We start from the raw sequence: 27,149 nt of genomic DNA, 5'->3' as shown, positions 1-27,149 counted from the left end.
AGCTCCAGCTGTTGGCACTATTAAAAAGACATTGGGTTTTAATGTGAGACACTTGTGTTAAGGTTAGACTCCCTTAGTGTTGTCAGGTCGGCCCATTACCCTGAGTGTGTGCATTCACAGTGCAGTCAGTCTGTTTTCCTTAACAATGTTATAGGCTGCTGCAATTCTTAATTGTGACATTAAAAGACACGACTGTGTAGAGTCAAGTATCTTGGTCATGGAGCGGGTAATTGTGGTTACATTCCTCTGCTGATAGGAGGACTCAAGCATAGCCTAGCCTATAGGCAACTTCTGCATTGCAGGAGTTACATGACAGATATTCTGCCTCTGGAAAAACAGCAAACCATACTGTGCATCATCTCCAAGACTCAAGGTTATTTGTGCAAATTATAAATAATTTATTAATAACTTATTCTGTCTCTGCTTAAGCGCTTGTGTGTGGACCAGAAGGTGTAATCCTGTCCTGATCCACTACAAGACCTGATGATGAATAATGAAGGCCTACTCAAGTGCAACAAAGTCTGGGGGGCTGATCAAACAAGCCATATTTCAGACAGCCATTAAAAAAGGTATCCTGACAAGGAAGGGTTGGCTGAAGGCTGATGCAGATGAGGGGTGGGAGGGGAGGGGCTTCTGCCATCTGACTTAGTGGTGAAAGTGGTCTGACAATGCCAAGCTCTCAAAACAGAGCTGCCTGGGAGCTCTCCATCATTCATGAGAAAAGAGAAAATGGGGATACGGGCTGAGAGCACTAGGCCACGTCGCTGAGGGGAGGAACTCTGACCCTGCTTAACCTCCAAAAAGTGAGCAAGGAAACAAGCCCAAACCCACTCTGTCTATACTCATCTAGAGTAGGCTATAGTCTACATGGTAGAGGGAACATCAATAACTTAGCCTACAGTAAGGCTTATTGAAATCAATATGTTAAAATCTACCTTTCTAGTTATCCATTCAATTAGTTTTGATTTCAAAGTCGTTTATGAAGAAAAGGGTAGCATATAGGTGCATTCATAGAAGGTACATCATCCGTAGCCCTCTCTGGTCAACGGCATGATTCATGGCTAAAGCATGAATCATGTTAAGAGTAACCTTACCTTTCTGCGACGGCGTAGTATAGTATTAGCATGCATTGTTCACTGCTACCACCTTCCAGGTAAGGAGCACTGGAGACTTCATTAGGGCAGAAAAGCCAAGCTTCCATAGAAGGTACAGCATTATGCTGATTGGTCTCCCTCACATCACTGAATAATGAGGGGCATATGTGGGTCATTTCCTGTGGCTCTGCCTGGAAGGAAGTGAGTTTCACATGTATGCCTATGTTTTATTTCTTTGAAGGGGGTGTCAGACGTTCTAGTGTGAAACAAGACCACACATCAGTTCCCATGGCAGTGGCACTATGCCCCATCCTACAATCATGATGGCCAGACAGTCTGTCTCACTGGAGTATAACAGATCAATGGCAGGGCATCAGATTTTTATACAGCCTCACAAAAGCATTTAATATGAATTTATTTTCGCTTACACGGCCTCCATTCAAAACCCTTCTGTTGCCCTAATTTGGGCAGTGCATTCACCCACACTTAAGTTATTGAAAGCCACAGACAGAGCAGAGCAGACCCTCTCATGAGTCTTCTCTGGGGTATTTTTAGAAACACAGCAACAACCAGTATTCAGTCTGATGGATGGTTCCTCATCTAGTAGTGCTAGATGTTGCATGTTATAAAGTGAGTGGGGGCACAGTGTTGTGTGTTAGAGTGAGTGGGTGAGTTGTGTGTTGTGAATGTCTGGCCCATGTTCTTGTTTAAAGGTGCCACGTGCCTTCTCTCTCTCTCATGTCCAGTTCACTTTAGCGGAACATGTCCCAAAGCTCCACGAGGCAAGCAGAAACAAGTTTCCTGTCCTTTCCTTATTGGACTAGTGTGAGGTTCTCTGGGACTCCCTACACTTCCCTCCTCTAACAGTCACCTTGTAGTCTGAACACTAGCTGTGTGTGTGTGTGTGTGTGTGTGTGTGCGCGCACGTCAGGGTTTACATTAGGAAAGTGTTGACCGGCACCATTTTAATTTACTGGACATTTGAGAAATGTACCGAACCCATATGCATTGGGTGCGTAACCTTATTAGGGCGTCCACCCATAGTGCTAAGAATGGCAAAAATCACATTTAGATTATGGTAATTCATTTTAACAGAACATGCAAGTCGAGGATGCAACAATGTGTGGTCCTTCCTACCGAATTCCAATGCCCACATTTAGTTTTCCACAGCCAACAAGACAAATAACGAACAGCAAAATCACTAGCCTATGTCAATCTACTATCGCCCATAGTAGAAAAGTTTACCTATTCTATTGGTCAGCTTGTCGAGAAAGAAATAGCCTATTCCAAACTGACTCTGGGACAGTTATGGGACGATAGATCCCAAATTCATCCAACCAGTAGGCCTAGGCTACATCCCAAAAACGTTAAAAAGCAATGAGGCTCATACAACAGATCAGAACATTTAGCTCAAAATGTTGATAAACGTATTTATTAACATTATTAGCGCAGCAATGCGCACAAGGCAGTAAGCTACGAGCGAATGTTCGTTCCATAATGCAATTAGCGTGAAAACACTGTTGTCAAAAGCCAGTGGTTTTATGTGACGGAAATGAAAATATCCGTTAGAAACGTAGAAAGAGGGGAGATCTAATATGCAACAACTAGCATGGGTTGTTAATATGACTAGGATTGTGGCTTTGGCTACTGGACAATGAAAGCAAATTTAAACAAAATAACTGCTTCCACGGATAAGGTCTGATTTTGGCTAGGCTACTTTGAAGCAAGGTAAGACATGCCTCATAATATGTAGTAAAACATTCAGGTTTCCAACAGTTAAGTCTATGTTTTCAAAATGCATACTGCCTCCAGCTCATTGCAAAGTGGTGTGTGGTGCGCTGATGAAGCCTGCCTTCCATTGCCTATGTACTGTATGCATCTGCTGTTTGAGATGCTGTAGCAGCAGCTCTCACGCTGTCTGACAGATTTACCGCTCAATGGCTATGTATCTGTATGCTGTATGTGTGTGATAAATAAGATACATAACCAATATACACACGGGCCAATTTAATTCCACAAAATGATGCAAATTAACCTATAGACCGATAAGCATGACCGGTCAAATGTATTTACATCAATGAATAGGCTAAAAAGCATTATTTCGCTATGGGATTTTTCTTCTTCTTGGCCGGTGCCCATTTTATTTATCGTATTTTTCTATAAAAACAAAAAACACAGGATAACGGAAACCCTGGTGTGTGTGTGTGTGTGTGTGTGTGTGTGTGTGTGTGTGTGTGTGTGTGTGTGTCAGGGCTCTGCGCTGACCTTTGCTACACGGAGCACACAAAAAATGCGCACACAAAGAAATGTAGGAGCACATGAAAATTCCAGGTTGCGCATATGTGAGTAAAATGGTCGTACTGTAGAGCCCTGTGTGTGTGTGTGTTATATTATAGCAAGTGCACACGCTGAGTGTTATGAAGTCAGCAGAAAGAGCCTACTGTGTTGAGGCCTAATAATACCTGCCTCTTAAAAATAATAACATTGTAAAAGGAGAAGTGGTGTTGGGTCTCTGAGGACTCAACAGAAAGGAGACTTCTTTAGGATGGAATGGGCTGCTTTTCAGAGCTAACCTCGCCTTGAGAGTTCTTCACACATTGAGTAGATCTTTAACAGGCTAGCATGGGATGGCACAATAAAACCAGTGGAGCTCAATATTAATCTGACCTGACAAGTTCTGACAAAGTCTGCTGAGGAGAAAAAAAGTTATTTTCTAACTTGAAAAACACCACCTTAAATAAAGCAGATGTAGTGTACCTAGTGAACAGTTGGAGGGGGGAGCAGAAAACACTTCAGACTCCTCTCTGTCACCAAACAGGGAGAAAAGGGAGGAGAAAAGGAGAAAATATCCTAAAATAACAGCTGCTGAACGCAAAGTGGGGCTGGCGGTGTCCCTCCAGGCACTCACAGTTACCTTGTGACAAACAATAGAGGAGTGGGACGCCAACAGCACTTTATCCCCAGTACACTGACTGAGAGACCAACATACCAATGTAATACCAAGGAAGGACTAAAGCCACACTTTACCCAGCCACACTGGTGTTAATCTTAGAATGGGTACGTGATGGAATATCCTGACTGGGGGCAAGATGATACTATTGTAGCTGGGATTGACACCCAATAATGGTTGGCAACTGTTGGATAGAATTAGCTTGCAAAGCAAGCAGAGATTCCATTAGAGAGATTTTCTGTGTCTATCATTCAAATAGCAAGGGGCAATTCACGTGCAACTTGTTATGTTGAATCCGGTACCGTATATTAAATACATTGTATCAACTCTCCATCAAAGTGTTTAATTATATTCTTGCATCCTGAATTCCTTGATACCAGAGAACTCATCATAACAGTGACTCAGCGTGAAAACATAAGGCTGTTTTTTCCAACATTAGAACTGTTTTTCTCAAGAAATGGTTGTTTCCTTACGTCCTAGTATCGCAATACTGGTATGGTGACAACACAGCGTGAGAGCGTTTATATGTTTGCCATTCCTATTCTCTGGCACATGTGTTTGAGCTTTTGCAGGATTCCCTTTCTTTAATTCTATTTAATTTCCTGTTTGACTTTGGCAGTAAAGTGCTGTAAGTCACAGCTAAGTCATTGTCAAGTCACTGCTAAGTCAAAGTTGTTAAATCAGCGCTAAGTCATGTGTAGGCTAAATCATGTAGGGTGGTGGTAGTAGGGGAGTGAGTTGTGAGTGTGTTGCAGGCCTGCCCCAGGAGAGAGAGAAGTAAGTGGAGGATTTGCATGCAGGAGGCTGCCCTCCCCAGAGACACTCGCTCTACAGTAATTATCTTCATCAGTGCTCTAGAGACAACCTACCAGGCGCTATTAAATACCAGCAGCCTGCGCACACATGTACACAAACTGACACACAGTCCTATATACTCCTACTTATCAGGCAAAGGAAGGTCATAGTTAGGGCCCAAACACACACACACTACTCACAGAGATGGAACGCACACATCCACACACTACTCACAGAGATGGAACGCACACATCCACACACTACTCACAGAGAAGGAACGCACACATCCACACACTACTCACAGAGATGGAACGCACACATCCACACACTACTCACAGAGATGGAACGCACACATCCACACACTACTCACAGAGAAGGAACGCACACATCCACACACTACTCACAGAGATGGAACGCACACATCCACACACTACTCACAGAGATGGAACGCACACATCCACACACTACTCACAGAGATGGAACGCACACATCCACACACTACTCACAGAGATGGAACGCACACATCCACACACTACTCACAGAGATGGAACGCACACATCCACACACTACTCACAGAGATGGAACGCACACATCCACACACTACTCACAGAGATGGAACGCACACATCCACACACTACTCACAGAGATGGAACGCACACATCCACACACTACTCACAGAGATGGAACGCACACATCCACACACTACTCACAGAGATGGAACGCACACATCCACACACTACTCACAGAGAAGGAACACACATCCACACACTACTCACAGAGATGGAACGCACACATCCACACACTACTCACATCTAGCCTCTACCCACTGAGGCAGAGAGTGGGAGAAAATGGGAGAGAGAGAGAGATAGTTGGATAGAGAGAGAGAGAGAGAGGCGGATGAGAGAAAAGAGAAACAGGAGAGAGTGGAGAGAGAGATGGTTTGAGAAAGTTTAATACATTTTTTTTTTTAAGTTTAATAATATGCGACATTTAGAAAATTGAGTATACTTTAAATGCCCGGATGTCATACTCATTTAGGCTTTGACAACAGCTGATCAATTAGATATGGGGGATGCGCACCCGAAATCAACGAATAGGGGGGAAACAACGCAATCACGCATGACGCATTCTCAGTATGCAAAAATGTCATGTTTAATAGTATACTAATTTCGGCTCTTCATCTAGTAGAATTCAAGGCATACTTTTCCACAATGCATTGGAAGAGGTGGGCTGAGAGTGATAGGCCCGAGTTCTTTTCATGGTTTTCTGTGTAATAGCCTTTTGATTTGAATATTTGAAAAGTTTTGTTGTGTGTAATAGGCTATTTGATTTCATATATAACAGCATTTTGGTTTCACTAATAAATATGTTTTAATGGAACCAAATTATCTGTTTCTGTCTTCAGTCCTTTTTTAAATAGGATAGATGGGCTACGGTATAGGTGGAATGTGATAGGCTGCCTATAACCAGCCTGAGTAGGCCTATAACTCCATTCCTATTCTATTCAGAGTTAAGACAAATTAATCAAATTGGAAATTAGCTATTATCAAGCAGGTTAATGCAATGCATTTCTTGATTTTGGAAAAACCCACCCGCACTCGGCCCCGCCAAACCTATTCAGCCAATCAGGAGCCACTACTGCGTTGCGGCCGTGGCATACTTTTTACTAAATGGTACGTAAGATGAGTAAATAGTATGCAGTTTAAGTACAGTGCATTCGGAAAGTATTCAGACCCCTTGAATTTTTCCACATTTTGTTATGTTACAAGCCTTATTCTAAAATGGATTAAATAGTTTTTCCTCCTCAATCTACACACAATACCCCATAATGACGAAGCAAAAACAGATTATTATATTTTTGCAAATGTATAAAAAACAGAAATAACTCATTTACATAAGTATTCAGACCCTTTACTCAGTACTTTGTTGAAGCACCTTTGGCAGTGATTACAGACTTGAGCCTTCTTGGGTATGACGCTACAAGCATGGCACGCCTGTATTTGGGGAGTTTCTCCCATTCTTCTCTGCAGAGCCTCTCAAGCTCTGTCAGATTGGATGGGGAGCGTCGCTGCACAGCTATTTTCAGGTCTCTCCAGAGATGTTCAAATCAGTATCAAGTCCAGGCTCTGGCCGAGCCACTCAAGGACATTCAGAGACTTGTCCCGAAGCCACTCCATTGTTGTCTTGGCTGTGTGCTTAGGGTAGTTGTCCCTCTGGAGCAGGTTTTCATCAAGGATCTCTGTACTTTGCTCCGTTCATCTTTCCCTCGATCCTGACTAGTCTCCCAGTCCATGCCTCTGAAAAAACATCCCCACAGCATGATGCTGCCACCACCATGCTTCACCATAGGGATGGTGCCAGGTTTCCTCCAGACGTGACGCTTGGCATTCAGGCCAAAGAGTTCAATCTTGGTTTCATCAGACCAGAGAATCTTGTTTCTCATGGTCAGAGTCCTTTAGGTGCCTTTTGGCAAACTCCAAGCGGGCTGTCATGTGCCTTTTACTGAGGAGTGGCTTCCGTCTGGCCACTCTACCATAAAGGCCTGATTGTTGGAGTGCTGCAGAGATGGTTGTCCTTCTGGAAGGTTCTCCCATCTCCACAGAGGAACTCTAGACCTCTGTCAGAGTGATCATCGGGTTCTCGGTCACCTCCCTGACCAAGGCCCTTCTCCCCCGATTGCGCAGTTTGGCCGGGCGGCCAGCTCTAGAAAGACTCTTGGTGGTTCCAAACTTCTTCCATTTAAGAATGATGGAGGCCACTGTGTTCTTCAGGACCTTCAATGCTGCAGATATTTTTTGGTACCCTTCCCCAGATCTGTGCCTCGACACAATCCTGTCTCGGAGCTCTACGGACAATTCCTTCGACCTTATGGCTTGGTTTTTGCTCTGACATGCACTGTTAACTGTGGGACCTTAAACAGATGTGTGCCTTTTCCAAATCATGTTCAATCAATTGAATTTACCACGAGTGGACTCCAATCAAGTTGTAGAATCATCTCAAGGATGATCAATGGAAACAGGATGCACCGCAGCTCAATTTCGAGTCTCATAGCAAAGGGTCTGAATACTTATGTAAATAATGTTTTTCTGTTTTTTATTTTTAATACATTGGCTGAGATTTCTAAAAACCTGTTTTCACTTTGTCATTATGGGGTATTGTGTGTAGATTGATGAGTAAAAAAATTAATTTTATCAATTTTAGAATAAGGCTGTAACATAACAAAATGTGGAAAAAGGTAAGGGGTCTGAATACTTTCCAAATGCACTGTATGTAGTACTCTAGTATGGGTATTCGGACACGACCAAGGTCTCATTCATTGTGAAAATGAAAAAAAGACAATGTTCCTGAGCGGTGGAGCCATAAAACATGAAAGGCCATAACTCTGTCACTGGAAATTAGAGCGGGAGAAACTTAACCTCAGAGGATATGCATCAGTGAACACATTTAGTGCTCTCTCCTCAGTCTTTTACTCAATAGGCTATAGCCAGGCAGTGACTAGACACTTCACAGGTCTCCATTAACATAGCCAATAGGGTTTCTAGTTGTTTTTTTTATGCTGGAGGTTTTGGATCAATTAGGTTTAGGCTAATCTCTTGTGGACAAATACCGTAACAAAATAATTCCTTTATCAAACACTGTCCCTGTCTGACCATCAACATTGGTCTTCACACCAAAGTATGAGCAGAAATTGTACAGCAAAAGATCTCGCCACCAAGTTCAAGCGAGAGAAAAAAGTACCAATAAAAGTAAAGACTACTGAAGCACCACGATATTCTGTGAGGGAGATTTTTGCTTTCAGCAGGCTTACAGCTAAAATCTTGACATTCAGCCAGTGATCACAAAATGTCAGAGCAAAGCACTTCAAGATACAAAGATTACCCTTTTTTACTTTAAGCTCATAGCCGACCCCAATATATAGGCTATAACTTCTTCTTTCAGACTGTTTTTTGACAATCTTTTGACTACTAGAATATCAACATTTTATCCTCGATCATCAAACAGCCAATCAAACAACCTGAATATAAAGCCTAAAAGTGAATGAATATGATATGGGCCTCGGCCCTATGCTCTAAGTTATGCCACAACCGGGGGAAAAATGCAACAACGCATACTGTAAGTTACCAAAGTCATTAAAAGAAACTGACATTCAAAAATGAATATAATTAACCAACAAAATGCCTAAAGCACCCAAATGTGCTGAGTGAAGCATGTGTTGCAGCGGTCCATACGGCTCCTCTCTGTAACGCACCCAGAGTTAGTCTGTCGGTCTGTCTGTCCCCATACAAAGGCAGAGAGCAGAGGACAGTGCTGTGGCAGCAGCTGCATTAAATTGTGCAGTGTCACAGATGCACCACCAAGGAGTGGCGTGAAAGGACAGAGTCAGGGCAGCAAGCACACTACTCCTACCTCAGAACTGGCATATGGCTTTAAGCAGACTCAGAAGCACCCTCAGCTCTTACTTTCAAGTGGCACAAAATGGCAGTGGTTCAGCAAACTTTAAACGGAGTATGGTAGTAAGTGCCAGGGGCACCGGTTTGTGTCAAGAACTGCAACGCTGCTGGGTTTTTCACCCTCCACAGTTTCCCGTGTGTATCAAGAATGGTCCACCACCCAAAGGACATCCAGCCAACTTGACACAACTGTGGGAAGCATTGGGGTCAACATGGGCCAGCATCCCTGTGAAACACTTGACACCTTGTAGAGTCCATGCCCCGAGTGCAATTCAATATGAGGAAGGCGTTCCTAATGTTTGGTATACTCAGTGTATATTCTAGGCCTACTATATAGAACAGGAGCACTCCACTGATAGCTCACATCACTTTCTAATCCACAAAATGGCCTTAAGGCCTCGTCAAGTAGGCTACGTCTCATGAAGTAGGCTAGGCCTGAGCTATTTCCCTAGTTTAGGCCATGCTTTGATTGAGGGGAGGGAAATCCTGCATGTAGCAATAGCACACAGAAACGAAGGAACGTTACCAGACACACAACACAGCACGACATTTCTAGAACAGAACTCTGGTGATGGATGGGGTGAAGAGCCCATGCAAACGGCAGGGAGGAAAACCAATACTTTATTAGGACACCTGGACAGAGGCCAACATCATCACTCATTCACTCTTCAGACGCAAAATCTAGAGGTATTATTTCATGGAGTGCTTATGTTGAACTTTTTCGATGTATGAATAAAAAAACAAGCCTCTGGCATGCTCCATTAAGGGCCAACGGCTGCATTAAAGCAGTAAAGAATGAATATGGCCCTTCAATGGCCCTGTGCTCTGAACCTCTCAGGGAAGGCTATCATCATTAGCATGTCTCAGAGGCTGGACATAGTGCCCCTCCATTAGGAGCACAGAGAGAGAAACTCAATAAGTCGATAGGGGATTGATTCCTATAAGAGTCCTTGCAGAAAACAAAAACCGCAGCTGCTTTCCACCACAAGGGAATACACATTTTTTAACAAGCATATTCATGAGCAAATCTGCATGGACCCGGCATAGCTTTGGGAATAGGAAGAGGAGCTTATGGGAGTCTAGTCAAGGCGTCTCTTTTCTCCAAAAAACTATTTGAAATGATAAACACTTTCAAGGTCTCCTAAATGACTATTTTTTGGGGTGAAGGGAAGAGATGGCCTAGTTGTACAGTACAGCAGGCTATAGCCAAAACACAACACCTAATGAGAGGAATGAGGACATCTTGCAACTAAATGGTCTTTAAACAATAGGATTTTGATTTAATATTTCCATTCATGTCCACTAAAGGAGGTCTCACCAAAATGTAAGACTCTGCCTTCAGCCACACTACTTTGTTCAACACCGGGTCTACATGCTACACAAAAAAAGTGCATACTCATTCATGTTTTTATATCTTTGTTAAACAAAAACCCCTAAAAAGGTTGTACTATATCATGTTTCGGCTATTCTCTCTCTCCTCTTCTGAAATGGATTTAGAGCCAGCCAGATAGCTTACAGAGGATGTGTCTACAGCTCTGAATCTCTTCTAATACAGTGGTGTCCCCAGACGTCTCCCAGGGTTAAAATCCTCATTACTAGTCATGGCCAGACCCTAACCCTTTGAAATGACTCTGGCTAATTAGCGCCAATGGATGGTCTCCCAGTTAATTAACTGGAATTCTCCTAAGGGGCATTATCAAAATGTTTAAGAAATTAACACATTGCCAGTTTGCCAATTGTACCTAATTGATTGGTTCCTATTCAGGTTTTGAACACGGGCCCTTTGCCTCCATTTAGCTAACCATCCGGGTAGAGTTTAAAGAGGATTGGAATCCTGATCCATTTACAAGAGCAGAGCCCAAAATGTCGGTAAACACTGACTTGTTATAAAAACCATTGTATGTCCTGATTGCAGTTAAATGTTTTCCAGCTAATGAGGAGGCAGTTTGCTATTAGTTATGACTCATAAAGATGAGCTGTATTGTAATTAGACAGCCACTGCATGCTAGTTAGCAATGATGGTGGCGACACATACCCTACACTTAAGGAAATGGGGGCAGAAAGGCAGAATGATTTGAATTTCCAGCATCAACAGGCCAATGTGAATCATCTGTAACTCCCCACATAAAACCAACCATGTAGTAAAATCACGCACGATGAAGCATTAGGAGCCTAATTCAGATCAGTATTTATTCTGAAAAAACAGATTAATGGACTAATTAAATGTTGATGACAGACACTCCCCTTTCAATAGGGTGATAATGGATTCCATTTCAATTTTCAGGGAAGTGTTCATGCTTTAAGCCAAAACTGATAGAATCACCACTGTCCTATCTCACTTTCTCTCATCTTTGCCTCCTACCCTCTTCTAGAGAGCTGTAGTGGAAGTCCTTGGCCTGTGTAAGCCAAGGTCATGCCCCGGCCATGAGGGGAGTTAGAGCAGATCTGGAGTAGGCTCCATTAGGCCGTGGTGGAGGGCGCGAACCATAACGTCTGCCTGTTTGGGGTGGGAGCAGTGCTGTGGTAGAGAGGGGAAGAATGAGGAGGCAGGAGCAGTGGAGCATGGCTACAGGATTTAGATCACAGATTTGCTTCATCTGCAATATGAGGGACGGGAGGGCCTAATCTGCTGCAGAACAAACCCAAGTCTCTGGGTCTCCACAGATAGGACAGTTAGCAATTATCACAGCTAATAAGAGACGTCATAGGGTGACGTAATTGCAGGTGTCAGGTCTAGAGGGAAGATAAGACTGAGGAGGGAGGTGTGGATGCTCCATCTGTCAAAGTGAACTCCTATCATACTGGAATGACTTGTGCAGGACCTGGGCGCTACGGAAGTGTGAACATTTGACTCCTGTTACAAGAGGAAAAGGCTACATAGGCTAGGCCTAGTGAAGGTCAATGCCCTAGAGTAGCCTATATCCTTAAAAAAGGTGCTTACAATACTGCTCTTCATCCTTCCATTTCAACTGCTGCCGTTTCCCAGCATCTCCCAACCAAATTATCATCAGTAGAAAATAACTGAATTGACTGGGTTGATGTGTGCATTCATTCATTACATTCTTGCTTTGGAGGCTGCCAAATTCAGAATGATCGCAGCCCTTCTAAATTATTGAAAAAGCCTAAACACCTCTTATGAGCTACAGAAATGGCTATTAACCTTGGCGAAATGATATTTAAATCCAGTTATAGCTAACTTGGTGTACTGTATCCCTCGCAGGGAGGAAATGTAAATGTGTTCTTGCTGTAGACAGATGGGGAAGCCGCCTGTCGTTTGAAGTTCCAGCAACCAGAGTCGTCGCAGCCCCCACCCACATGCTAAAATATTCAGGACGGTCTCTCATTGAGCTCCTCTCTCCCTGCCGTTTCCCACTCAAACTGATGCTGGGCTGCAGCACTACGGGGCCAGAGAACTGTGACACCTTAAAGAACGTGGCAAACGTTTACAAATTAAGCACGGTTCAGCGACAGTGAAAAACAGCTGGAGGATTATCTCACTGTGCAGACAAGAATTCAGGAGATTTGATTTATGAGAAGAAAACACCCCTATCCCTCTATCTCCCCCATACACCATCCATCTGAAATATTGCGATTTCCTGCGCATTGTTATTGACAAATCATCTTAAATGTAGATCCCTGTGGAGCGGACGACTGTCATAGCCGATGAGACTCCATTGTGACACTACCTGCCAGTCAGTCATCCTGCACGGGCTCCAATACTGTGCCACCCTTCGGCAGTGGGCCCATAAAAGAAAGCGAGAGAGGGTATCAAAACCAGGTGCTGCAGCCAGAAAACGTAGATTAGAAGTTCTGCACAAGTTTACCACTGGGGGAGAGTAGTGGTGCTAAAGTTAATGTGTGCTGTCACAGACTAAAGCGATCAATTGTTTGGAACGCTGGCAGACGTCCAGGCTCCTGAAGATTGCAGAGAGGCTTGCATGTAGATGAAGTGTGAACACAAGGAGAGAGGCTAGGGGCGCTTTAACCCCTGAAGCAGAGGGAAATTATTAACACACCCTTGGCTAGAATACAATCTGGAGAAAAAACTGCTGAGCTCTGATTCATTAAGAGTTAGGCTTAGTGGTGTTCTCAATAACACTAGGGTAACAGAAAATACCACAATAGATCTGTCAAGATCTCTCCCTCAACGTGACCAAGACAAAGGAGATGATTGTGGACTACAGGAAAAAAAAGAGGACTGAGCACGCCCCCATTCTCATCGACGGGGCTGTAGTGGAACAGGTTGAAAGCTTCAAGTTCCTTGGTGTCCACATCACCAACGAACTATCATGGTCCAAACACACCAAGACAGTCGTAAAGAGGGCACGACAAAGCCTATTCCCCCTCAGGACACTGAAAAGATTTGGCATGGGTCCTCAGATCCTCAAAAAATTCTACAGCTGCACCATCGAGAGCATCCTGACTGGTTGCATCACCGCCTGGTATGGCAACTGCTTGGCCTCCGACCGCAAGGCACTACAGAGGGTAGTGCGTACGGCCCAGTACATCACTGGGGCCAAGCTTCCTGCCATCCAGGACCTCTATACCAGGCGGTGTCAGAGGAAGGCCCTCAAAATTGTCAAAGACTCCAGCCACCCTAGTCATAGACTGTTCTCTCTGCTACCGCACGGCAAGCGGTACCGGAGTGCCAAGTCTAGGTCCAAAAGACTTCTCAACAGCTTCTACCCCCAAGCCATAAGACTCCTGAACAGCTAATCATGGCTACCTGGACTATTTGCACTGCCCCCCCACCCCATCCTTTTTACGCTGCTGCTACTCTGTTAATTATTTATGCATAGTCACTTTAACTCTACCCACATGTACATATTACCTCAACTAGCCGGTGCCCCCGCACATTGACTCTGCAACGGTACCCCCCTGTATATATAGCCTCCCTACTGTTATTTTATTTTACTTCTGCTCTTTTTTTTTTTCAACACTTTTTTTGTTGTTGTTTTTGTTAAAAATAAATGCACTGTTGGTTAAGGGCTGTAAGTAAGCATTTCACTGTAATGTCTGCACCTGTTGTATTCGGCGCATGTGACCAATAACATTTTATTTTATTTGAAGAGATCATCTACAGTGAGGGGAAAAAGTATTTGATCCCCTGCTGATTTTGTACGTTTGCCCACTGACAAAGAAATGATCAGTCTATAATTTTAATGGTAGGTTTATTTGAACAGTGAGAGACAGAATAACAACAAAAAAATCCAGAAAAACGCATGTCATAAATGTTATAAATTGATTTGCATTTTAATGTGGGAAATAAGTATTTGACCCCCTCTCAATCCGAAAGATTTCTGGCTCCCAGGTGTCTTTTATACAGGTAACGAGCTGAGATTAGGAGCACACTCTTAAAGGGAGTGCTCCTAAACTCAGCGTGTTACCTGCATAAAAGACACCTGTCCACAGAAGCAATCAATCAGAATCCAAACTCTCCACCATGGCCAAGACCAAAGAGCTCTCCAAGGATGTCAGGGACAAGATTGTAGACCTACACAAGGCTGGAATGGGCTACAAGACCATCGCCAAGCAGCTTGGTGAGAAGGTGACAATAGTTGGTGCGATTATTCGCAAATGGAAGAAACACAAAAGACCTGTCAATCTCCCTCGGCCTGGGGCTCCATGCAAGATCTCACCTCGTGGAGTTGCAATGACCATGAGAACGGTGAGGAATCAGCCCAGAACTACACAGGAGGATATTGTCAATGATCTCAAGGCAGCTGGGACCATAGTCACCAAGAAAACAATTGGTAAAACACTACACCGTGAAGGACTGAAATCCTGCAGTGCCCGCAAGGTCCCCCTGCTCAAGAAAGCACATATACATGCCCGTCTGAAGTTTGCCAATGAACATCTGAATGATTCAGAGGAGAACTGGGTGAAAGTGTTGTGGACAGATGAGACCAAAATGGAGCTCTTTGGCATCAACTCAACTCGCCGTGTTTGGAGGAGGAGGAATGCTGCCTATGACCCCAAGAACACCATCCCCACCGTCAAACATGGAGGTGGAAACATTATGCTTTGGGGGTGTTTTTCTGCTAAGGGGACAGGACAACTTCACCGCATCAAAGGCACAATGGACGGGGCCATGTACCATCAAATCTTGGGTGAGAACCTCCTTCCCTCAGCCAGGGCATTGAAAATGGGTCGTGGATGGGTATTCCAGCATGACAATGACCCAAAACACACGGCCAAGGCAACAAAGGAGTGGCTCAAGAAGAAGCACATTAAGGTCCTGGAGTGGCCTAGCCAGTCTCCAGACCTTAATCCCATAGAAAATATGTGGAGGGAGCTGAAGGTTCGAGTTGCCAAACGTCAGCCTCGAAACCTTAATGACTTGGAGATGATCTTCAAAGAAGAGTGGGACAAAATCCCTCCTGAGATGTATGCAAACCTGGTGGCCAACTACAAGAAACGTCTGACCTCTGTGATTGCAAACAAGGGTTTTGCCACCAAGTACTAAGTCATGTTTTGCAGAGGGGTCAAATACTTATTTCCCTCATTAAAATGCAAATCAATTAATAACATTTTTGACATGCGTTTTTTCTAGATTTATTTGTTGTTATTCTGTCTCTCACTGTTCAAATAAACCTACCATTAAAATTATAGACTGGTCATTTCTTTGTCAGTGGGCAAACGTTCAAAATCAGCAGGGGATCAAATACATTTTTCCCTCACTGTATTAATGATATACAATCGAAAAATTTTAACAAAAAATACAACTCTATGCACAAGGACGCCTTTTAACAATTTCCACAGGAAATTGTACAAAAACACATTTACTTTACATTGCAGATGCAAAGTTTGGTAACGGAGTGACAGCGCCAACCGTCATTCTGTTATAAACTTTGCATCTGCACCGTTCTTCAAGTACACCTAAATGCGTTTTTGAAAAATGTTCTGTGGAAATTGTTAAAAGTAGTCCTTGTGCATAGAGTTGTATGGTTTGTTTAACTTTGCAATCATTGTTTTTAGTTTGACATACATTTTAAAGTGTCTCAGCATCACTCTGTTACTGTAGAATTGCCCTTCTCCAATCCCTCATTTATCACACACACACAATGGAAACTAGGGTTGCTTGCATCATCTTCAAAATGTATGATTTTTAAGAAAATATAAAGATGTGCAATGTAATACGACTTGGCAGTGTGTGCCTTCTCATTATCCCAGCCTTCTTCCTGATAGATGAGGCTAGTCCCTAGATACTAAAGCTAGGCTATGTCTCATAATACAGTACCAACGAGATGAAAATATATGCTTACTTAGCACTATACACAGAATACCAAACTAGATTTTCAAGCAGCAAGTACCCATGGTGGTGGTCTGTCTACTGCGCATGCTAGGAGAGTGCTGTTAGTGTTAGTGTTAGCCTAGTCGTGGGAGGGTGAGTTAGTCAGTAACTGTGTTCGGGGCTTCAGACAGATACTAGCCTATACTGTGGGTAAAAGTAGATACTAGGTCAACTGTGCCCTCCGTGTATCGCACCTGTAGATAAAGGGAAATAACACTAATGACAATGATCATAACAGCAATGATGCTTTAGCAATAAACTCTGACGACAGCTAATTGACTCCATTATTTAGTAAGGTTAATTAGGCTGGGGTACTTGAAAAACACATATGCAACTATTTCAGGTCATTTCATATTAGAAGAGAGAAGAATTAGACTGCAGTACTAGGCCTACATTTAACTACATCAATATAGCCTTCTGTATCTATCAATAGCAGAGGCCCAGAGGAATAGTCCTACGATGCACTCAGCGACCTTCAAACTGTGGCCCCAAATAGCCCATAGTCCTTTCAAAAACATGTTCCTCACAACTACATAACACTGCTGGAGTAGGGGCGACATTAGCTGCTCTAATTGTTTCACTCTATATCAGTGAGGTCTGGATACAGTAAACAAAGACATCAAGCCTCATCCACTCCCAAGTTATTCTCTATCCGCAAGTGTCACTGACAAACTGCTATAACTCTGCAAACATCTGTCATGATGCACAAAGTGCAAAAGCACAAAAGAAAAAGTCAACATAGGAGACTCCAAAAGTCCAACTAGCCTAAGCTAAAAGAGGCGACTACAATCTGTCTAGGTCCCTGCTTGACTGGGCCACTGTTTAGACTATAATAATAATAATAATAATAATAATAATAATAATAATAATAATAATAATAAGCCATTTAGCAGACGCTTTTATCCAAAGCGACTTACAGTCATGCGTGCATACATTTTTGTGTATGGGTGGTCCCGGGGATCGAACCCATCAACAGTAAAACTCCCCCTTTCGATTACAGAGCACCATAAGACAAGTGTGCCTAAGTCTATTCAGAGTCAAGTACAACATGCTAGTTTGAGTACATATGATGCAACTCGTTTCAATCTGGTTGCCCTTAGTGTGTTCAGATATTGCTGAACGTTTTGATGTTTGACATACCGCTCTGCAATCTCATGGCCTAACACGTTACTATTTTGTATTCTTAGAAAACGTATCCACCAAATGTAAAACTATTCTGATGCATGTAATATGTAGCAAAGTGTATTATAGACTAGTGACCTGACTGAAGTAGGCACAGAAAATAATCTATTTCACAACAATCAGTCAAACAGGGATACTTTATCTACATAAATTATAATGTTTAAAGTACAAATAGGAAACAACCTTTGCACCATTACCCCATCTTGAAAGCTGACATTACTATCAACCAGCTATTGAAGCACTTCAGTCAATTGGGGTCAAAGGTTGAATACTGAGTTACCCAGGGAAAAACAGAGGTCAATCAATATCACATTACCGTTTAATACATTTGAGGCACCTCCATTTAATTATTTTTAGATGATCAACCTTCCAAATAAAATCCTGCCTGCCACACAAATAACCTAATTATTCATCTGTTCTATGCTACTGTCAATTACACTTGACACTCAAATCACTATGTGCAGTACAATGGCAAGTATGCATGCAGAATGCTCGTGATTAAAGTCTAATGACAGTGCTCTAGTGTTCTAAAAATAGTTGTCTTCCGTGGAAATATGTTTCGTTTTAAGATATTTCATTTCAATTGCACCGCTGGTTAGGTAATAATGGACTGTTACATCAGCGAGCTGTTTCTCAATTTTGTTCTGGCTACAGCAGCCAGTCTGGCGAGCTCTCAGTGACAGTAAAATCGTCATGAAAAGCATATTGTCAACATTTAAAATTATGTCAGTACCTTTAATTTGTCAAGAAATAAGTACTTAGCACTTGCTCCACGTAGTCCTCTTGTTACAGCCTGGGATGCCATGGATGCCGCCATGTTGAAGCGGAAGAGAAGGACCATGTGCGCGCAATTTGACCGCTGATAGGTAGGCTGGCGGAAGTGGGCGATTCCTCAACTAGTATCCGCCTGATTTGCCAATGTATTATGCAACTGTACCAGTCGTTAAACAGAAACGTAACATTTAAACAATATAAAATATGCAAAAATAGAATATTAGGCAATTGACAATATTAATATTTAGATATTTATGTGATAAAGTAATGTGTCTCATGGCCAAGGGATATGGCAGGAGCTTAAAGGGAACTTAAAGGGATAGTCACAAGCATAATTCATTGGCTCATCCCTCCTGATGGCCTGGATGGAATTGTGATCCTTCCTTAACCCATAAGAAGTCCCACCCAGTTGACCAGTGATGTAGTCAAGTCACTAAACCTTTAGTCCGAGTCGAGTCCCAAGTGCCTAGTGTTTGAATCCATGTCCGAGTCCTTTATACTCGAGTCATGAGTCGACTCACGAGTCCCTTGGTAGTGCTCAGTAGCTGTCCACCCATTTTTTAAGCAAAGTTTCATTACACTTTTGCACATTTGTATTCCTAAATAGATATTAAAGCTATCTAACATTTGCTGTTGTAGCTAGTATGTTGAATTATGTAAAATATAGATTTTCTGACAAAGCCACAACAGATCGAGTCCAAGTCTGAGTCACCACTGGTCGAGTCTGAGTCAAGTCATGAGTCATGATAATCGTGACTTGAGTCCAAGTCAAGTCCGAGTCCTGGGCTTGAGTACTACAACACTGCAGTTGACTACTTAAAAATGATGAAAGTCCTCAATGGCGCTGCTAGAGATACTGTATATAATGACAAGATGGTCGCGTCTCCGCCCCAACAGTGGGAGTCATTGTCCCAAAGGCAGCAAGGCAGACGGTCTGCTTATCGGTCTGCTTATTGGTCTGTTTATCTCTGTATTCCCGCATGGACAGATTTTGACGGGAGTTGACTCTCTCGCTTTGCCTCTTCCTCTCTGGCGCTGCCCATGCTAACACAGGCTTTTGGGCACTAGAGTCTATCATCTATTAAAAACAAAAAAATATATGTTTTAAGTGACAATAGGCATTGGTCTGAAGCCAAAAGAGAAAGGAAATTCACATGAGCACCAAAATGCCTATTCCACCCATGCTCTACCAAGGTTTTCCAGCACACAGCTTTGACCTACTGCAGTAGCTATGTTAGTATTGTACTTCAAACTATGTGTAGGCAGGTGGCTTAGGATTCAAACCTTCTCAAATAGCCTAATTTATACTCTTAGAGGAGCTGCTTCCACAATCATGTGATTTGTACCGCATGCAAGGTAAAGTATTGGATTCTTCACACACCACAGTAAGACATTATCCCATTACGCTACCTTTTCATGCTTTGTTTAATTAAATGAATGCACACTTTGCTTTTATACTTACAAGACCATCAGGCTTGATTGAGCTGTTTTGTCTTGTAGTAATATGGTGCATGCCTGTATTTCCTTAAACCTTTATTTTAGCAAAACATGTCATTGAAAATAATACATTAGAATAACATCCTTATTTGCCCAACATAACAACATGTGGTGGTGTGTTGGACACAGTAGCTCAGATAGATAGAGCCTGTCTGCATTCCTGATTTCTGTAACTGTTAGCTTACCTGTGTAATATTGAATTAAGCTCAGAACCACTTGTGTTTCAAACATTAATCTGTTTTATCAATTGCTCTGCTGATCAGTTGACAGTTCATTATCTCTGTCAATATGTAGCTTAAAGTTATGTTTGTACTTGTATTATTTTTGCAATAAAGATGGAGATGCAACAATAATACACATTTACAATAGGCCTATATCTAAAAATACATACAGCAAAATTATATATACCGGTATACTGAATTTTTATAGCAGGACACTGTAAAGTTCATTATCCCTCTGAAGAATATGAATTTGGCTGTTTGAGAAGGTTTGAATCCTAAGCAACCTGCCTACACATAGTTTGAAGTACAATACCAACATAGCTAGTGTAATAGGTCAAAGCTGTGTTCTGGAAAACCTTGGTAGAGCATGGTTGGAATATGCATTGTGGCGTTCATGTGAATTTCTTTCTTTTCCGGCTTCAGAACAATGCCTATTCTCATTTAAAATATAGTTTTTTGTTTTAAATTTCCATGGTTTTTACACCAGCAGGCCCGAGGGTGTGTGGTAATATACCACAGTTAAGGGCTGTTCAACATCCCAACCTTTTTTTGCATTATCTAGTCCAAATATAGCATGATTCCACTATTTGTATCAGTTTTAATCACTTTCAATGGGGGGTTTTATTTTTCAGATTCAGATTCAGATTGTTTAATAGTCACATGTGCATGCATCTGATGTATTTGATACCATTCCACTGATTCCACTCCAGTCATTACCACGAGCCTGTTCTCCCCAATTATGGTGCCACCAACTTCCTGTGATTTAGGACTGGCATTTGGACGTGAACTAGCTATTGTTAGCTAGCTTCAGCTGTTGTTGTTCTAGCTAGCTATTTAATGGCTGAAGTTATTTGTGTAGAAAACCTTCCATAAACAAATATAGCTAGTTACCTTTCTTGTCTGTTCATTAGCTAGCTAGCTAACACCAGTCAGCTGAAAGCTAGGTAGCTAGCTAGCTAACGAACAGACAAAGAACAATCAAGCTAACCTTATCTAGATAACGTTAGCTAGCTAGCTACCTAGCTAATAAAAATATCTGTTTGCATTTATTGATTAACCTCAGCTTGAATACCACCATATAGCTAGCTATCTACAGTAGTACCCTAGGTTTGTTTGCATAAACATCCTTTGACGGGAATGGCGCAAGCCGCTGTGTTGTTGCCGAGCAACCGACCTGGTGTTAAAATTCTGAGATTCTGCTGAAAAAAAATGTTAGCATTGTCATAAATGCTACAAAAAGGTAGCACATCGTTGATTCTTAACGGACAGAAATGAGCACCTGAGAGCAATACATTCTAAATTCAATAAAAAACTGTTGAAACTACAAATTTAGTAAATCCGGAATTTTATGGACGCTATAGTCTTGTTTTAATCTGACTTCTATAATTTGAGCTAGGTAGGCACAATAAATACTCTTAAAAATCAATTGGTACCGGCCGGACAACTCATGGTGAGAGGCGGGGAGTGTGTTTTGTACCGCCAATCAAGTTGATTTGCGAATTTTCAGCGAGATTGGTGTCATATTGGCTTACAGTGCATTCGGAAAGTATTCAGACCCCTTAACTTTTTCCACATTTTGTTACATTACAGCATTAACCTAAAAAAATAATATTTACATGAGTATTCAGACCCTTTGCTATGAGACTCGAAATTGAGCTCAGGTGCATCCTGTTTCCATTAATCGTCCTTGAGATGTTTCTACAACTTTGGATTGGAGTCCACCTGTGGTAAATTCAATTGATTGAACATGATTTGGAAAGGCACACACCTGTCTATATAAGGTCCCACAGTTGACAGTTCATGTCAGAGAAAAAACCCAAGCCATGAGGTCGAAGGAGCTCTGAGACAGAATTGTGTCGAGGCATAGATCTGGGGAAGTGTACCAAAACATTTCTGCCGCATTCAAGGTCCCCAAGAACACAGTGGCCTCCATCATTCTTAAACGGAAGAAGTTTGGAATCACCAAGACTCTTCCTAGAGCTGGCCACCCGGCCAAACTGAGCAAATGGGGAAGAAGGGCCTTGGTTAGGGAGGTGACCAACAACCCGATGGTCACTCTGACAGAGCTCCAGAGTTCATCTGTGGAGATGGGAGAACCTTCCAGAAGGACAACCATCTCTGCAGCACTCCAACAATCAGGCCTTTATGGTAGAGTGGCCAGACGGAAGCCACTCCTCAGTAAAAGGCACATGACAGCCCGCTTGGAGTTTGCCAAAAGGCACCTAAAGACTCTCAGACCGTGAGAAACAAGATTCTCTGGTCTGATGAAACCAAGATTGAACTATTTGGCCTGAATGCCAAGCGTCACGTCTGGAGGAAATCTGGCACCATCCCTACGGTGAAGCATGGTGGTGGAAGCATCATGCTGTGGGGATGTTTTTCAGCGGCAGGGACTGGGAGACTAGTCAGGTTTGAGGCTAAGATGAACAGAGCAAGGTACAGAGAGATCCTTGATGAAAACCTGCTCAGGACCTCAGATTGGGGTGAAGATTCACCTTCCAACAGGACAACGACCCTAAGCACACAGCCAAGACAACGCAGGAGTGGCTTCTGAACAAGTCTCTGAATGTCCTTGAGTGGCCCAGCCAGAGCCAGGACTTGAACCTGATTGAACATCTCTGGAGAGACCTGAAAATAGCTGTGCAGCGACGCTCCCCATCCAACTTGACAGAGCTTGATTGGATCTGCAGAGAAGAATGGGAGAAACTCCCCAAATACAGGTGTGCCAAGCTTGTAGCGTCATACCCAAGAAGGCTTGAGGCTGTAATAGCTGCCAAAGGTGCTTCAACAAAGTAAATGTGATATTTCTGTTTTTTATTTTTTATAAATTTGCTAAAATGTCAAAAAAATTGTTTTTGGTCTCTCATTATGGGGTGTTGTGTGTAGATTGATGAGGGGGATAAAACAATTAATACATTTTAGAATAAGGCTGTAAAGTAACAAAATGTGGAAAAAGTAAAGGGGTCTGAATACCTTCCGAACGCACTGTACAGTCGTTGTCAAAAGTTCACAAAGTTTGCTGCTTCAGTGTTTTTAGATATTTTTGTCAGATGTTACTGTGGTATACTGAAGTGTAATTACAAGCATTCGATAAGTGTCAAAGGTTTTTATTGACAATTACATTACGTTTTTTAAAGAGTCAATATTTGCAGTGTTGACCCTTCTTTTTCAAGACCTCTGCAATCCGCCCTGGCATGCTGTCAATTAACTTCTGGGCCACATCCTGACTGATGGCAGCCCATTCTTGCATAATCAATGCTTGGAGTTTGTCAGAATTTGTGGGTTTTTGTTTGTCCACCCGCCTCTTGAGGATTGACCACAAGTTCTCAATGGGATTAAGGTCTGGGAAGTTTCCTGGCCATGGACCCAAAATGTCAATGTTTTGTTCCTCGAGCCACTTAGTTATCACTTTTGCCTTATGGCAAGGTGCTCCATCATGCTGGAAAAGGCATTGTTCGTCACCAAACTGTTCTTGGATGGTTGGGAGAAGTTGCTCTCGGAGGATGTGTTGGTACCATTCTTTATTCATGGCTGTGTTCTTAGGCAAAATTGTGAGTGAGCCCACTCCCTTGGCTGAGAAGCAACCCCACACATGAATCGTCTCAGGATGCTTTACTGTTGACATGACACAGGACTGATGGTAGCGCTCACCTTGTCTTCTCCGGACAAGCTTTTTTCCGGATGCCCCTAACATTCGGAAAGGGGATTCATCAGAGAAAATGACTTTACACCAATCCTCAGCAGTCCAATCCCTGTACCTTTTGCAGAATATCAGTCTGTCCCTGATGTTTTTCCTGGAGAGAAGTGGCTTCCTCACTGCCATTCTTGACACCAGACCATCCTCCAAAAGTCTTCCCCTCACTGTGCGTGCAGATGCACTCACACCTGCCTGCTATCATTCCTGAGCAAGCTCTGCATTGGTGGTGCCCCAATCCCGCAGCTGAATCAACTTTAGGAGATGGTCCTGGCGCTTGCTGGACTTTCTTGGGCACCCTGAAGCCTTCTTCACAACAATTGAACCTCTCTCCTTTAAGTTCTTGATGATCCGATAAATGGTTGATTTAGGTGCAATCTTACTAGCAGCAATATCCTTGCCTGTGAAGCCCTTTTTGTGCAAAGCAATGATGACGGCACATGTTTCCTTGCAGGTAACCATGGTTAACAAAGGAAGAACAATGATTTCAAGCACCACCCTCGTTTTAAAGCTTCCAATCTGATATTCTAACTCAATCAGTATGACAGAGTGATCTCCAGTCTTGTCCTCGTCAACACTCTCACCTGTGTTAACGAGAGAATCACTGACATGATGTCAGCTGGTCCTTTTGTGGCAGGGCTGAAATGCAGTGGAAATGTTTTTGGGGGATTCAGTTCATTTTCATGGCAAAGAGGGACTTTGCAATTAATTGCAATTCATCTGATCACTCTTCATAACATTCTGGAGTATATGCAAATTGCCATCATAAAAACTAAAGCAGCAGACTTTGTGAAAATTAATATTTGTGTCATTCTCAAAACATTTGACCACGACTGTAGATATGATGGTGGGGAGATTTGAGTTTAACACTTAGGTCTATTATAAGCATTGGTTGAAGCTGACTATCAACACGTCTATAATCTATGAACCCTACCGACCTGGATTGGGTCATATCAATCACTTCTACAGAGAGGTAACATACTTTCTAAAATAGCCCACACAATACCCTGGACACTTAGCTCTCTTTTGACGAACATATAACAAATATTTCAGGAGCAAGTTATTTCCATCTTCATAACAATGCAAAATCCAAAACTTTTTGTCTAAAAATGGTGCAGAAAAGCTAATCAATGCTTTTGTCACTTCAAGAGTAGACTACTGCAATGCTCTACTCTCCGGCTACCAGGATAAAGCACTAAATAAACTTCAGCTAGTTGTGATGAGGTGTGAATGACGGAGTCAGGCGCAGGAGGTAAAACACCGAAATCCAGAGTTTATTCAGTGTACATTAATAAAGCGCAACAGGCATCAAAACGAAACTAGCACAAGAGAAAAATCCACCTTGGCTACATACAGTGGGGAAAAAAAGTATTTAGTCAGCCACCAATTGTGCAAATTCTCCCACTTAAAAAGATGAGAGAGGCCTGTAATTTTCATCATAGGTACACGTCAATTATGACAGACAAAATGAGGAAAAAAAATCCAGAAAATCACATTGTAGGATTTTTAATGAATTTATTAGCAAATTATGGTGGAAAATAAGTATTTGGTCAATAACAAAAGTTTCTCAATACTTTATTATATACCCTTTGTTGGCAATGACACAGGTCAAACGTTTTCTGTAAGTCTTCACAAGGTTTTCACACACTGTTGCTGGTATTTTGGCCCATTCCTCCATGCAGATCTCCTCTAGAGCAGTGATGTTTTGGGGCTGTCGCTGGGCAACACAGACTTTCAACTCCCTCCAAAGATTTTCTATGGGGTTGAGATCTGGAGACTGGCTAGGCCACTCCAGGACCTTGAAATGCTTCTTACGAAGCCACTCCTTCGTTGCCCGGGCGGTGTGTTTGGGATCATTGTCATGCTGAAAGACCCAGCCACGTTTCATCTTCAATGCCCTTGCTGATGGAAGGAGGTTTTCACTCAAAATCTCACGATACATGGCCCCATTCATTCTTTCCTTTACATGGATCAGTCGTCCTGGTCCCTTTGCAGAAAAACAGCCCCAAAGCATGATGTTTCCACCCCCATGCTTCACAGTAGGTATGGTGTTCTTTGGATGCAACTCAGCATTCTTTGTCCTCCAAACACGACGAGTTGAGTTTTTACCAAAAATATCTATTTTGGTTTCATCTGACCATATGACATTCTCCCAATCCTCTTCTGGATCATCCAAATGCACTCTAGCAAACTTCAGACGGGCTTGGACATGTACTGGCTTAAGCAGGGGGACACGTCTGGCACTGCAGGATGAGTCCCTGGCGGCGTAGTGTGTTACTGATGGTAGGCTTTGTTACTTTGGTCCCAGCTCTCTGCAGGTCATTCACTAGGTCCCCCCGTGTGGTTCTGGGATTTTTGCTCACCGTTCTTGTGATCATTTTGACCCCACGGGGTGAGATCTTGCGTGGAGCCCACTTATCGAGGGAGATTATCAGTGGTCTTGTATGTCTTCCATTTCCTAATAATTGCTCCCACAGTTGATTTCTTCAAACCAAGCTGCTTACCTATTGCAGATTCAGTCTTCCCAGCCTGGTGCAGGTCTACAATTTTGTTTCTGGTGTCCTTTGACAGCTCTTTGGTCTTGGCCATAGTGGAGTTTGGAGTGTGACTGTTTGAGGTTGTGGACAGGTGTCTTTTATACTGATAACAAGTTCAAACAGGTGCCATTAATACAGGTAACGAGTGGAGGACAGAGGAGCCTCTTAAAGAAGAAGTTACAGGTCTGTGAGAGCCAGAAATATTGCTTGTTTGTAGGTGACCAAATACTTATTTTCCACCATATTTGCAAATAAATTCATTAAAAATCCTACAATGTGATTTTCTGGATTTCCTTTTCTCAATTTGTCTGTCATAGTTGACGTGTACCTATGATGAAAATTACAGGCCTCTCTCATCTTTTTAAGTGGGAGAACTTGCACAATTGGTGGCTGACTAAATACTTTTTTTCCCCACTGTACAAGGAAAGAGTAGCTCAACCGAGCTACTCACTCTCACAATGAACAATCACTCACAAAGGACAAGGGGGCAGAGGGAACACTTAAACACAGACTAATGAGGGAATGAGTACCAGGTGTGTGTGATGTGTTGATACCTAATGAGGGAATGAGTACCAGGTGTGTATGATTGACAAGACAAGACAAATGGAGTGATGATAAATGGAGCGGTAGTGGCTAGTAAGCCGGTTACGACGAACGCCG

The 27,149-nt window shown here is 42.6% G+C and overlaps 1 protein-coding gene across 1 annotated transcript in view; it reads right to left on the bottom strand.

Moving 5' to 3' along the window:
* LOC311138402 (succinate--CoA ligase [GDP-forming] subunit beta, mitochondrial) overlaps positions 1 to 18,617 on the bottom strand; it is a 102,697-nt gene extending 84,080 nt beyond the window's left edge. Inside the window, exon 1 of the mRNA XM_084173072.1 lies at positions 18,500 to 18,617. Within this exon, the coding sequence (XP_084029198.1) occupies positions 18,500 to 18,607 (108 nt within the window). The 5' untranslated portion in view covers positions 18,608 to 18,617. The remainder of the gene's footprint in view (positions 1 to 18,499) is intronic.
* Positions 18,618 to 27,149: the final 8,532 nt, after the last annotated feature.

Source organism: Coregonus lavaretus (assembly GCF_964263955.1).
Source record: "Coregonus lavaretus genome assembly, chromosome: 12".
NCBI lineage: Eukaryota > Metazoa > Chordata > Actinopteri > Salmoniformes > Salmonidae > Coregonus > Coregonus lavaretus.
This window is presented reverse-complemented; position numbering and strand designations above follow the sequence as displayed.